The sequence below is a fragment of the Neophocaena asiaeorientalis genome, unplaced genomic scaffold (genome assembly GCF_003031525.2).
Source record: "Neophocaena asiaeorientalis asiaeorientalis breed wild unplaced genomic scaffold, Neophocaena_asiaeorientalis_V1.1 scaffold72, whole genome shotgun sequence".
Taxonomy (NCBI): domain Eukaryota; kingdom Metazoa; phylum Chordata; class Mammalia; order Artiodactyla; family Phocoenidae; genus Neophocaena; species Neophocaena asiaeorientalis.
In genome coordinates, this window is record NW_020185336.1 from 11,565,423 (window position 1) to 11,580,683 (window position 15,261).

Genomic DNA, 15,261 nt, shown 5'->3' on the forward strand with positions numbered 1-15,261 from the left:
AACTGTTTAAAAACAACTTCCTAAAAATGTTCATAACATTATTTAGTGGTAAAAAAATTAGGAGCAATACACATGAAAATTAATGAAAGGTAGTTAATTATGGAAGTTATGATAAATACATATGATAAAATATTACCCATTAAAACTATGTTTTGAAAGCTAGCTCATGCAGGACAAAATGCTCATGCTATGTTGATCAAAAAAAGTTTAAATATTAAATTTTATTTTAGTATGTGGAAATTTCTGGATGGCATTCCACATTATTTTTCTTCTCTTTATTTGTATTTTATATTTTACTACAATAATTATTTATTAATTTTATTATCAGAGAAATAAATAGTACTTTTTTATGTTAATATAATAGATTAGATTTTTCATGTGCTTCAAGTTAAAATATCTAAAGATTTGGTTAGTAACAGTTGGATACTTTTCAAGTTATATAACAAATTTTACATCAATTCTGTATAATATGGAATGAATTCTAGAAAATAAAGTCAAATATTTATAACTAAGTCATACATATAAGCAATAGAAAAACTTATAGATGCATACTGGGAAATATTACAATGAAGTGTTGTTCTTATTTCTAAAATCCATTCCTTTCTTATCTTCAAGGAACAAATGTTTCTGGAACAGCTGAGTTTTTATTTTGGAAAAATATAACCTTGACTCTCTTCACATCATACACAGAAATTAACTCAAATCTTATAAACTACAACCATAAACCTTCTAGAAGAAATACAGAGTGGCCTCGGTGTAGGCAGAGATTTCTTAAATAGGATACCAAAAGAACAACAAAAGAAGAAAAAAAGATACACTGGACTTCATCAAGATAAAAAATCTCTGCTCTTTGAAAGATACCTTTTAAAAAATTTTAAAAGGCAAGCCATAAACAACCCAATTAAAAAATAGCCCAAAGAACCTGACCAATACTTCATAAAAGAAAACTGGCCCAAAAAAACATGAAAAAAAAATCAATATCACTAGTTATCATGACACACAAATTAAAACCACCATGATATACCATTACAAACTCACAAAAATGGTTAAAATTACAAACACTGACTAGGAAGTGTTGGCCAGGATGTGAGTAACTAAATCTCTCCTATGTTGCTGATGGGAATAGCAAAGTCTAACAACTTGGGAAAACAGACTGGCAGTATCTTACAAAATTAAAATACATTTAGCATATGACTGAGCACTACCACTCCTTGATATTTACCCAAGAGTTGTAAAAACATATGTCCACATATGTAAACAAAGATTTGTGTACAAATGTAGCAACTTTTTTCATAACAGCCATGGAAAGAATGGAAATGTCCATCAACAGGTGAAAGGATAAACAAATTGTAATATATACATACAACAGAATACTGCTCAGCAATAGAACCTCTGATACATTCAACACCATAGATTAATCTCACAACCCATATGCTGAGCAAAAATAACCAGACACACAAGAATTCATAGTCATCGTCAGATTTTCTAGAATAGGCAAAACTAACAAATAGTCACAAAAGACCTATCAGTGGTTGTCTGGGGCTAGAGTGGAGGGATTGACTGCTTGGGGTGTGTGGGAACATTTTAGGGGTATCATCCTTGTGAGGTTGAACCCTGGGATTCACTTGTCAAACTCATCAAATTGCGCACTTAAAAGGGAGCATTATGTTATACCTCAATAAAACTTATCTAAAAATAATATTTCTTATCTAGCTACTATTCTCAATCATTCCCAAAGCTACATTTACATTGAGCCTTACTTATTGACTAACCATGGGTCCTGTTCTACAGCTCCACCACTTTATTCTCGGTAATTTTCCTTTTTTATTGGATTTTTTTCACTTTTAAACCTGTCCAGTATTACTTTCTTTTATTCATTTCCCATCATCTCCGTTTTCCCATCTTCTTTTTACAGATGAATAAAATCTACCACAGACTTACATCTTTTTCAATATTCCTCAGTCGAACTTTCATAAATGTTCCTCTGGGTTTTCTATGTATTAGTTCATTCCACACATCCTACCTGATCTGCCTGTTCTGCTCCATCAGAGCTCTCTTCAATGACAGCACTACCATGTGTCAATATGCAGTGTTCTCAGACACACTGCATCACAGCGACAGTGTGTAACAGTGCAATGCAAGACACATTCTGAAGGAAAAAAAGAGCTTCCCTTGACTATACATATGCCAGTTGGGGCTGTAAATCAAACTACATAAGCCAATAAAAAGTAAAAGAAAACATTTGGACTATGTGTGTAAACAGTAACAACAACAAAAATATGTTTGCCATGATAATCGCGTTATTTCAAGTTGCTTAATCATCCACCTATACTGGATACTCTATTATCATGAGAACGCTCAGAAAGTGCCACGCTGCTTGTGCATTCATTCTTCATTCATTCAACAATTATTAATTGAGCACCCAGGATGAGTAGCTCTCTCTGCTGCAACACAGCCCTTTAGTGACCATGATTTCCAGTGGGTAGAGATAAAATTTGTCCATTTCCATTTTACTGGTGGACTATTTGGTAATACGTTTTGTCCTCCATTCTCTACTCAGTCTACTCTAGTCTTTATGGAATTGACAATCAGATCTTGTCCTCAAAAGGCAGATATTGGCTTATTGATGTTTTTTCTCTTTATTTCATATATTCTCACTCCTCCTGACAGCACAGCATTGATATGCTGACATTTTAGTCATACAATTCTGAATTCCTTTCTCCCCCTCTAAACGTGAAAATAAGAGTGATTCTTTATTTTTCTAACCCCAGCTCTGACACAATCAAGCACTCAAATGTTTGTTGAATGGATTGTCTCATTTTATTTCATACTAAATAAGTAAAGATTTTGAATAGTTACTTTTTTATACACTATCTAAACTTGATTTTACAAAACAAAACTTTCTTGTTCTACCAGTTAATTTACAGAGCAAAGAATTTAAATGAATTAATATTCCATTTAGTTACCATCTAATTCAAGTGGTTTTAATTAATAAATAAAACTTAAGCATCTGAGTCTCTATCTGAATAAAGATAAAAATGTATTAGTGCTACTCTCTTGCATATTTAATAAAGAGCACTGCATTACCCTTCCAAACTTTATCTGACGATAAACACATCTTTTCCAGAAACCTTCAATGGTTCCCCATTTCCTAAAGAACAAAGTTAAAAATTCATTTCCCCAGGACTCAAAGTCCTTTAAAATCTGTCTTTATCCTAATTTTCAACCTAAAATCTAGAAATCCCCTTTGAGTCTGACTCTGCCCCAATCAACCGATTCACTGATTTCTTACATCCTCATTTTGGGAAAGCCAATAGCTTTCCTCTGATAATTTATTCCCTCCTGGTACTTGCTTCCTCCCAATTTTCAAATGTCCACATAATTTATATATGTCAGGGCCTCTCACAGCAGTTTACTTGGTATCTCTCTTATAGCAGCCACCACTTTCTATCTTGTAATGTACATGTCATGTCTCCAGTAGACTGTGTGATTCCTGAAGACAGATGTTCTATTTGATTAAACTTTGGATATTTCATATTACCTAGCCCAGTACCATTGAATAAATGGATGCAAAAATTGTATCAATCATTTTTATTAAAGTTTTGGGAAAAAACAGTGCTTCCCTACTGTTCAGAACTTTTAATCATTCTTTGTAAGACTTCAGAGGCTTGGCCCCAAAGGAAACTGCTGAGGAAAATTGCAACCTAAATTAATTAGTATACTGTAGAAACTCAATAAATGTAAAATTGCTGAAGTCTGAAAGCCTACCTTTCAGACAGGTAAGCCTGCCAGAGTACTATTCTCCTAAATAAATATGACATTTTTTTACCCAAGGTCGGTGGCCACCTCCTTCTTTGTCCTCCAGAAATATTCCTATATGCGTAAATATTTTATAAATACTATATAAATGTTATGATTATTTTGCCTTAAAGGAGTCTAGGCACCTGAGTCAGGAACGCGGCATAACACTGTGGTTCAAAGTGTGGTCTCAAAAGTCTGACAAACCAGGCTGTGAGCCCTTTCTTCCCTCTTCTTAGTTTTGCAACCTTGAGGAACTTAATTAACCTTTTCAGATCTCAGTTTCTTATATGTAAATAAGAATAATAATAGTACCTACCCCCAATGCCACTGTGAGAACTAATCGAAACAGTGTATCTATAAAGCACTTGACACAGTAAACCTCATAATTATTCATTATTACAATTTATTTTTCTTCCTGACATTGCTATGTCCATGTGGACTGGAGAAGGGCTCAGAGTGAATTGTAAATAAAACTATGAAAGGCAAAAGCAAAATCAAAGGTCAAAATTTTATAAAGTCTATTAACTTTCGAAAACTATTTATAAACTTGATCGAAAATTATCTGGGACATATATGCCTTTAATCCAAGGTGACTGTCCATATGTCCCACTTTTTGTATGACTATAAATACTATCACCTGAAAGTTCCAGTGGTCATCATAATTTATGTGGGGCAATTCCAATACTGACAGTGCATTTTAACCAATCACACTCTTCTACCCTCCCCCCAAAAGGTAAAGCCATATTTTAAAAAAACAAGAAAAATGTGGCGTTAGGGTTTTTTTTCTTTTTAATTAATTAATTAATTAATTTAATGGCTGTGTTGGGTCTTCATTGTTGTGCATGGGCTTTCTCTAGTTGTGGCACGTGGGGGCTACTCTTCGTTGTGGTGTGTGGGCTTCTGATTGCAGTGGTTTCTCTTGTTGTGGAGCACAGGCTTTAGGCACGTGGGCTTCAGTAGTTGTGGCACACAGGCTCAGTAGTTGTGGCTCGCGGGCTCTAGAGTGCAGGGTCAGTAACTGTGGTGCACGGGCTTATTTGCTCCACGGCATGTGGGACCTTCACAGACAAGGGCTCAAACCCGCATCCCCTGAGTTGGCAGGCGGATTCTTAACCACTGCACCACCGGGGAAGTCCCAAATGTGGTGTTAGTTTTAACACTTTAATTCACAAGTTTTCGGTTTCCTCTCACACCTAGTCACAGGAACTCTCCCCGAAGCACTAAAGATTAATCAAACAAAATCAATAAACATTTACTGTTTAATAAATAAGTACATGGCTAGGCGTTAATGTTACGAGAAGATCATTTAGAAAGAAACAAAAGGGAATTCCCTGGCAGTCCAGTGATTAGGACTCTGCTCTTTCCCTGCCAGGGCCTAGGTTCGATCCCTGGCTGGAAAACTAAGATCCTGCAAGGCTACCTGTGTCCCCAGATTTATGAGAGGAAAGCAGGGAGTGTCCCAGGCAGGACCAAGGGAAACATGGAGGTATGGCATTGAGACTCCAGTCAACAATTCCACTCATCTTCTTGATTTCCCCCAATTCAGAGCAGCAGTGAAGAGGTCTTAAGGGATACAAGTGGATGAAAGTAACTTTGCAAAACCTTAAAATACCAGATAAGGTGATACTGTTTTATAAATGATCTGAAACCAGAATGGTCCCTAGGAAATAGTTTCCTGACTGGGATTTATACATCCTACTAGACAGGGAATTTTGGCTGAGTCTCTCTAGTGTCTCTGAGAATGAAGACAATCCACTCAATTCACATTTTCAGACTGTGTACTCCATACTGGTATTTGAATGAAAGCATGGCACTTAAACTCCAGTGCAAACCGGCATTAAGTGATAACAAAGCCCTTTACTGAACTTGCATTGTAATACCCAACTCCTGTTCCATTGGTTGTTAAAATTCTGGCACTCCCTCTTAACCACACCGTGAAATCATAGGAGGTACTGGTCTCTGGATCCAGCTCCTGGCACAGCGCTACTCTAACCCTTATAATGTCCTACGTTATAAGAGCACCAGAAGCATCTTTTGTTCTAATGTTTGGTCCATGACCCTGGTTCCTGACACGGAGCTCCTACATCCCTTGGAATTTCCTGGGATTAGAGCATCTAATAGGAGCATCTTTTGTTTTAATGAGGTGACTCTGGGTGGGCTCCTGGATGGGGCTGGTCACCAGAAAGACCAGGCCATGATTAGATGCTTGGAATATTCAGCTCCACCTCCCATCCTCCAGGAATGGGAGAAGGGCTGGAGACTGACTTGGCGATCGATCATATCTATATGATGAAACCTCCATAAAAATCCCAAAAGTATAGGGTTCAGAGAATTTCTGGGTTGGTCAACACATCTACATGACAGGAGGGTCATACACCCCAACTCCACGGGCACAGAAGCTCCTGTACTTGGGAACTTTCTGGACCTCAACTTATGTAACTCTTCATCTGGTTGTTCACACATATCCTTTATAATAAACTGGTAAATGTAAATAAATGTTACCCTGAGTTCCGTGAAGCATTCTGGCAAACTATCAACTCAAGAAGTGTTCAAGGAAGCGCCAAGTTATAGCAGGTTGATCAGAAGTACTGGTGACAACCTGGGACTGGCGATCTGTGTATGAAGTGGGGGCATCCTTCTGGGACTGAGCCCTTAACTTGTGGGGTCTGATGCTTACTCCAGATAGGCAGTGTCAGAATTGTAGGACACTCAGCTGACGTCGCAGAGAATTGCTTGGTGTGGGGGAAAAGTCCACACATCTGGTGTTAGAAGTATTGCGTGTGTGAGTAAAAGAGAAACACAGAAGTGATTCCCCATATGCTCGCTCTGCCTCAGTTTCCTTATATGTAAAAGAAGAAGAATGTCTACTTCACATATTTTTTGTGAAAATTAAGTTAACATGTGTAAATAATTTAGAACAATCATAGCTTATAATTATTTTTGTTATCATTGGCTAAGGTACTTATCTTTGTCTATATACAAGCAACAACTCTTTCTTAGATATTCCTCTCCCTCCCCTTTTCTTGAAGGTAAATTTTATTTCATTTCCCAAGTATGTGTAATATGTTCAAGATTCAAGATCAGTTAAAGAATTGCAGGTTCCTTCCCTTCTCCAATATCATAACTTTATATCCCTTTTGTCTTCTGTGATGATGAGAAGGCTCTTCTGGGGTTTCTAAGCAGACCTCTCCCCATGTCACTTCCACATCACCAGTTCTCATAGCAGACTACACATTGTCTATGGACTGACCAAAAGCCAGATACGAAAATAGTTCATTTTCCATAGTTTTATTGAAAAAAATAGCTAGAAACATAATTCTTCATTTGGAGAGGAGCGTGACTTAAAACCATGACTCATATCCATTTTGTTTTACAGATGGTGACTGAGGCCCAGAGAGACAAATTAACTTGCCTGAGGACGTGCGGCCCTGGGTGGAGGTGGTGGAGGAGGACTCATTATGCATGGTGCTCATGCAGACTGGCCACATGACCTCAGATTTCCCCAAAGCGTTTGTGGGTGCACTGCAGCAGCACCGGTCTTTTTAAATACCTGTTCTCTCAAATAGCTATTCTAACTCTTCCAACTTGGGAGCAGCACCACTTAGTACTCCATACCAGTTAGGAGTTAGAAATATCCTTCGGTGCAGGCTTTCCTGGTGGCACAGTGGTTAAGAGTCCGCCTGCATCGGTCCAGGAAGATCCCACATGCCGCGGAGCGGCTGGGCCCTGAGCCATGGCCGCTGAGCCTGCGCATCTGGAGCCTGTGCTCCGCAACGGGAGAGGCCACAACGGTGGCGTACCGCAAAAAAAAAAAAAAAAAAAGAAATATCCTTCGGTGCATTTTAGCTCTAAGTGGCCCCAGCGTGGCATAAAAGAGTTAATATGCTCCCCTGACAAGAACTTATGTTACCCAAAAGCAATCCTCTAGCAAATAGGAAAAGGAAAAGGATTCATGGGTCTGTATCTAATATTGGAACAAGTCCTTGTGCTCCCATGAAAGTCCCTAAAATAATCATTTTTTACAGCATCGTTCAATAATTGATGTGCGAAATGATAATGCTGACTCAGAAGCAAAGATTTAATTATATCCCATATATTCCATTTAATAAGGAAGAGAAGAATGTAATCCGTTTTAGAAAGAATAATGCTGGCTTTTAAGTTTGATACTTAGAGTTTAATAATGTAGTCAACTTCCTACTGAACAGTTCCATTCAGTTGCCCAACATGTGTCTCAAACTCAACATGTCCAAAATAAACTCAATATCCACCCTCAAAACTTCTCCTCCTCCATCTCCGCTCTCAGGAAACTGGATCAAATAATGCCCTGCAAGAAACCTGAAATCTGTCCTTGACATTTCCATCTCCTCCACCCGCCAGAGCCAGTCAAGCAAGCTCCCAATATCTCAAATACCTCTTCATTATACCCACAACTCACTGGCACTGCTCTGCTCTAAGCAGGCCTCACCTCCCACACAGAATTCACAAAAGGCTACCACAACTTCCTACCCTGCCTCCGTGAAGAGATGGCTCTTCCCCAGTCTAGTCTCTACATGTGATCTCTCCACAACACAGAGGTGATCATGTCTGCTGTCTTTTAAACCTCTTCAGTGGCTTCCCATTTTTTTCAAATCCATTGAGTGGCTCTTATTCACTCGCTTAGTTATCTGTATTATGTAACAGATACATCAAACCCACATCCAAAACAAACCTAGGACCCTAGTAACGCTCCACATTACTGTTGCCCCCTACACATGACAAACGACATCCTAAATCCTATGTTCATAATTAGCTTTATTGCTTTATAAAAAGTCTTGTCGTATCTCTGTAGAGTCCTAAAGAGTATATTTTAAATGTTTAGTTAGTTTTAGCTTTTCAAATTGTACCATGCCATATATCATCTCTGAAAGATATCAGTAAACTTCTGTACTTACTATCGTATCATGAGGATTAATTCATACTGGTACAGGTTGCTGTAGTTCATTCATTTTGACTAAAATATACTATTCTCTTTCATTTTATATCACTCTTCATACATCAGCTTTTCCTTTGACTGACCTATGGATTATTTTCAGCTTTCATTTTTATGAACAGTAGCACTATGAAATATTTGTTTATATGGAAAAACTTCTATCACTAGGAGTGCTGAGTCATCCATGAATTTTTTAGATTTCAGAGATGATGCCAACCCGTTATCTGAAGTTACTATAAAAATGTGGAGGTGTATCACCTCTAACAACTGGTATTATCAGCCTTTTTAATTTTTGCCAATTGAATGAATATAAATACATCATTATAGTCTTGGTCTGCATTTCCCTCATCACAATTAATGTTAAACATTTTTTCATAAGGTTCTTTTTCTGTTTTGTTATATTTGTTTCCTTTTCCAAGGAGTATCTATTCATGTTTATTGCCCAGTTTTTCCTGTTGGCCTATGTGGGCTTCTCATACTAATAACTGGAGTTATTTATATATACCTGACAATAACCTCTCAGTTACATGTTCTTTGAACATCTTCTACAGTTTGTAACTTCCCTTTTTACTTTTTTTAAGGTATATTTAAGTGAATCAACTTTCTCAATTTTAATATAGTCAAATTTATCAATATTTTCTTTTATGGTCAACGATTTTGTATAGTGTTTTAGAATTGTTCCTTAATTCATGGTCTTATAAATGCCTGTTTTTTTTCTGCTAAAAGTTAAGTTTTCTTGTGACATTAATATTTCCAAAGTAGATCTTGGTTTATGACATGAGTTAAGCATCCAGCTTCATCTGTTTTCCACCCAGATTACCATTTTATTTTCAGCTATATTTATTGAAAGAGCTCTTCTTTCCCCCATTGATCTGTAGTGCTTCCTCAGTCATATACTGAATGGTCCAAACTTGTGTGTGTACTTCTAGGGTCTCTATTCTGTTGCATTGTGCAGTTTGTCTACCCTTTGTGCCAATTACTTGATCACCAAGTCTTTTGTTAAGATTTTGTTAAGGAATTTGCCAAAAGTCACACAACTAATTCAAGGTGGAGGAGGTGAGGACCAGGCTGGTCAACAAAGCTGGGCTTTTAACTGTGGGGTAACCTTGTCATACCACCTATGAAGCCAGAGGTCCTGATGCTTGGGATTTTTTTCTTTGACCATTACTGGACTATGTTCTTCCTCTTTTTTTTAAAATTGAGATATAATTGACATGCAACTTTGTTAAGTTTAAGATGCACAACTTGGTAACTTGAGAGGCACTTAACAAATAATTCATGATTTGGTGAATGAATGAACATATCTCAAAAATTAATTCAGAGTGTATGCTAATATTGGGTATTTACAAGTTGTTTAAAATTTAGAACTAGAAGAGATCTTAGAAAACCCCTAGTCCAAGCTCTTTGTTTTAATAATGGAGACACAAAGGTCCGGAAAGATCAACTTTTTTGTCAAAAAAGCCTGTTTTTAACATATCTAGAACATGAAAATTTCAGTCAAGTGCACTTTGCACAACATCACCTACCTGTAAATAAAATATTATTTGAAATACATGGCACAAATTCCTAAATAAAGTAATATTCTGAAATAATAAGTAACAGTAGAAGATGAAATTAAAAACCATAAAGCCTAATTTTCATTTTTTCAAGACAAATATTACTGTATAACATTAAATAAGTCTTAAAAATAAAGAGAGTATTGTTTAATTTTACATTTTAAGTACATGGAAAAATTACTATCTTTGCCTTGCATCATTAAATTTTACTTTTTGAGATTTGAAACTGAGCATTAAGCACTTAAATCAGCAAAACTGCTTTTTTGGTACTTCCAGAAAAGGCTGTCATAGTTTTGCTGAATCAGATTATAACATTTTTTGTGACCAATCTAGAAGTCTCCATTCAACAAATGACAAAGTGATCATTCTAGACTGATGTGATCCATCAAAACACATTTCCACTTTCAGCCAAGCAGCAGCTCAACTGGTTCTAACAAAAAAACAAAAAAGGCTGATTTATTCTGGGATCCTAACCAAAGATCAGCAAATTAATCCCCATATTCATTTATCGAAAACTGACGGACTCATAAAGTTCTCCTCTTTGAATAATTATAATTAAAGGCATAAAAAATGTATATAAACTACCTATATGGGTCTAGGTTCTGTCAGTTCCAAAGCCCTTTCTCTCAATTCTTTGTACTAGTCAAAAAATGTAGTGAGAGAACTAGACTCATTTTGAAAAGAGGAAGATAATCAGAATTTCTCCAATTGGACCAGAGAATTATTGCAAAGCAAACTAAAGATGTCCAACAAACTCTTTCAACAAAAATTAACTTTTGGAAATGCTTTTCTCTGTTTCCCTAAACCTCACACAACTGATAATATCAATCAAATTCATTTTATTAGCATAGTTTGATTAATAAATAACCTCAAAAATATCTGTAACATTAAAAGCAGATTACATTCATTAAATAAATGCAAATCTCAAGTCAGTAATTTAGATTCACTTTTCCAAAAGGTACAAACATATCAACAGGGACTCAAAGTTTACCTTTTGTCATGTTTATAAAGAAACATTTTGCTAAGTAGAGAATTAATGTAAACTAGATTTTTTTTAATGTTTAATTCAATGAGAATAAAACTAATTTCAAGCATGCTTAAGTACTTTAGAAGCACTCATTTACTAGGAATATTTTAGAAGTAAATTAATAGGTATTTAAGTCAACAGAAAGCATAGGAAAATTACTTGGAATAACTTCAGGAAATGAATCTCTATGAGTTTACTTAATAAATCACCATTTATATAAATTATTATGTTTCTTGAGCATTCACTCTTATCTAGTCATTGAAACTGGTTCCTAAATAGGGAATATTGAGTTAAAGTGACTTTATAATACACTTGAAATTATCTTTTGCCTTTAACATAGGGCAACAACCTGGTAGCCCACAGGTTAAATCTGGCCACCAACATGTGTTTTGTTAAAAATACATTGTGCCTTTTTTTGTTGTTGTTGCTTTTGGAAGTTTTAAGGGCTGTCATGTGTAGTCTCATTTTGCTACAATCCTCACCATCTCACTGTAGTAGTTTTCCTCTTTTATGTTATGTGCTTGGACTCTAAAGGCTTATACTTCTGGAAGCCTAAATTTAAGATTCTGTCCAATTTGAATGTTCACTACAGTCACAAAACATTGGAATTATTAGAATTAGAAGGTACCTTAGAGGTTAGCTAACTCATTTCTTCTGACAAGACACCTGAGGCCAAGAAACATAAAGTAGCTTTCCCATGGTTAAATGTACATTAACAGTTCTGCCCAAATGCTTTCATGTTTTGTCATGAGTCACCACCATTTTCATCGCTATGAAAGAAACATTTGCTTCATAAGCACTTACCCCTCAGGGCAGGTAGCAGGGACCTCTCCTTCTTGTCATCACATTTGTTACATTCACTGAAGTACAGGAGTAAGAAGACATCAACAAGAACCCACATCAGTGAAGTGGCTAGAACCACCTTGCAGTAAACAAACCTCCTCATGTCTTTCCTTGATTTCTAGTTAACACAGAGATCGAAGACAGATACAACTGTGATAAATCCAAGCCACAGGGGTGAACTCCAGGATAAAAGCAGGATGCACCCCACTGTATTAAAAAAAAAAGAAGAAAAATTAATTATTGAAAAGTTTATTTTGCATAAATGTGATATAACATGAAATATATGACTTATTTAATGCTCCCATGTATATCGGCACTTGGCCTTCAAGTTCAGAATTAAAAGCCCAAATAAATGAAAGTTTTGTAAGTAAGCCAGGTGGCTAAAATTCTAACAGCTAATCCTAGATCTGCCACTACTCTGCTGGGCTCTTGACAACTACTTGATTTCTTCAAGTTGTATTGCCTTTTTCTTAAAGTCCTTTCATGGTATTCTGTAAAGCACCAGGTTGTAAAATAGTGCAATTCTAAATTTACTGGGATTCAGCACTTTTAAGGAGCCAATACTGCTGAACTAGAAATCATCCTGGACTACCATATATTGCAGTGGCTAAGAGCTGGACTTTATGCATAGATAGGCCTGGGTCTATTTACTTCCTATGTAGGGGAGACTTTCTAAGCCTCAGTTTTCTCATCTATAAAGTGAAAATAATAATGTCAAACTTAAAGATTTGCTATGAGGACCAAATACGATAACACTTGTAAACTGTCCTGCAGAACACATAGTTATTAATGTTAAGATATAAAACAAACACACACACAAAATTCTCAGATTCTCAAAAAGGGCAATTACATGGAATAAGTCACCAGTTATTTAGACTTAAAAAGCCCATCTGTTCTGCAGAGAAAGTATCCACTACAAACGTGCATTTGAGAACGGGCAGTACACATTCAAAGAAATTGTCAGAGAATAATTTCAGAGGATAATACATTAATATAAAGTGACTTAAAATAACCAGAGCAAGGATTCTAAAGGCATAACAAAGACATGTGTGCAATTATTGAGAGATATTCAATACAATACACATATTTGTTTTATTTACACTACATAGAACAATAACTACCTGGTTAATTCATTTCTATCTATACAGTAACTATATCAAAATAAAAGTCTCATATAATTTGATACATTAAAATAATAGAAACTGGAGTATATATTTATTGATGTGAATAAGATAAGTAACAGTTTTGACAGATATTTGAGGAGAACAGCTATTAAATACAAAGATACTTGGACTATTTCAGAAACACTTGTCTCAAAATAAAAACATCAAAGTACAGATTTGCTGAGGCAGAAGTTCTTTAAATTAATGGCAGCTGACTTTGCATCATAAAGCAACACAAATGCTGTTGCCTGTTACAAATCTAACCAGACTAGTAACAAAGTTTACATGAAGCGACAATTTAAAAAATTATTATAACAAAGACTCTACTTTCAATATCTACATAAAATTTACATTTATTCAACATATATTTAAAACAGAAAGATACAAAATGTACAAATCTAAGGAATGCATGATATTTGAGGTTTATTTGTTATTTTTCTTGAAAAAATGGCATGCTAATTATTTTATTTCGTTTCAACTTCATTTTTCTGTAAAAATTATAACTAAACACTGGAACTCAACCTCTAAACCTGACGACAAGGGAAGGATCCCCATATATATATTTCCTGTTACTTTATGTATATTTCACTGAATATGATATTTGAAACAATTCAAGCTATTAAATTTTCTGTCTTTTTTTGGTCCTAAGATGGAACAGGTGCCTTCAGTTTGTTGTAGAAAAAAGTCCTATGGAAAAGCATATATAACACTGATGGTAACTAGATGGCCATTCCCAGATTTAGAAGGAATACCTTAAAATAAAATATCCTATAATAAAAATCTATATATTATATAAGATCTATATACTACAGGCTCTTTTTATCATAAAGATCTATAATAAAAGACATAAAAAGAACCATTCCTGGCTCTGTCATAAAATGGAAACACGAGTTTAGGTAGGCATTTTGCCTTTCTATGCTTCATTTTCTTTACTTATATTTCCTTCCCCAACCACCTCACAAAATTGTAAGGCTTAAGCAAAATAAAGAATGAGAACATTTTTTAAAAGAAATATAAAGAATATTATTATAATAGAAAACCTGAAATCACTTAATATTAAAATGTCTAAGATAAGTCATTTCTTAATAAGAGCCTAACAGTAGAGGTTATTGAGAATTTAATTTAAACTTTAGCCATAATAGAAAGTGAAAATCACATCTTATTGCCACTTCAAGCATCATTCAAATTATTCTAATTTCATACCCTGGTACATCTATATGTCAAGATATTAACACTGAGAAAACTCTGACTTTACTATTTTATGTGATAAAACTAAGCTGCTGTATACATTTTTGTTTATTTATGAAACAATCTTTCCTTATATATTTCAAGTTTTTAATTCTATCTACTGTGAAAACACCTCTACCTAAAACATATTAAATTTTATCATTCTTTATCTGCTGGTACTTGTAAAATAGTAATCTCGTACACTGTTTCAATACTCTTCTTCATAAGAACGAAACTGATTGAGCAGAAGGATGGTACAATATACAAAGTAACACTAACCAACATAAGCACAGTTGGTGGCCCAGGTTTATTTAAGAGAATCAGCATCTGTATTATGTTTTTATTCCAGTAAGTCCCTATTTATTTGCAAACACTACTCTGTTCCTCAAGCCAAATCCAAGTTCTGCAATATCTCTGGCTTGCCAAATCAATGTGGAGCATGACTAACTTTGCATAAACTACAGGCTCTTCTATCCAAAAATACGACCCCTTTTCTAATCGTTTCAAAATCTTTTGAGCACAGTTATTCCCCTCTTTAAAAATATATCTCTAGATAAGAAAACGTCAGGAGTTAGAAAGCTATCAAGTGCCATCTTTTTATTTTTTTAATTAATTAATTTATTTTTATTTATTTTTGGCTGCATCGGGTCTTCGTTGCTGCGCATGGGCTTTCTC

At 35.3% G+C, this 15,261-nt stretch overlaps 1 protein-coding gene across 2 annotated transcripts in view; it reads right to left on the reverse strand.

The window, feature by feature from the left end:
• GALNT13 (polypeptide N-acetylgalactosaminyltransferase 13) overlaps positions 1-15,261 on the reverse strand; it is a 552,783-nt gene that overhangs the window by 470,319 nt on the left and 67,203 nt on the right. Inside the window, exon 3 of one of the 2 annotated variants that reach the window (XM_024735936.1) lies at positions 12,158-12,403. In XM_024735936.1, coding sequence (XP_024591704.1) covers positions 12,158-12,299 — 142 coding nt within the window. In that variant the 5' untranslated portion in view covers positions 12,300-12,403. Of the gene's footprint in view, positions 1-12,157; positions 12,404-15,261 lie in introns of those variants that run through there. The other variant, XM_024735937.1, reaches the window with a different exon arrangement.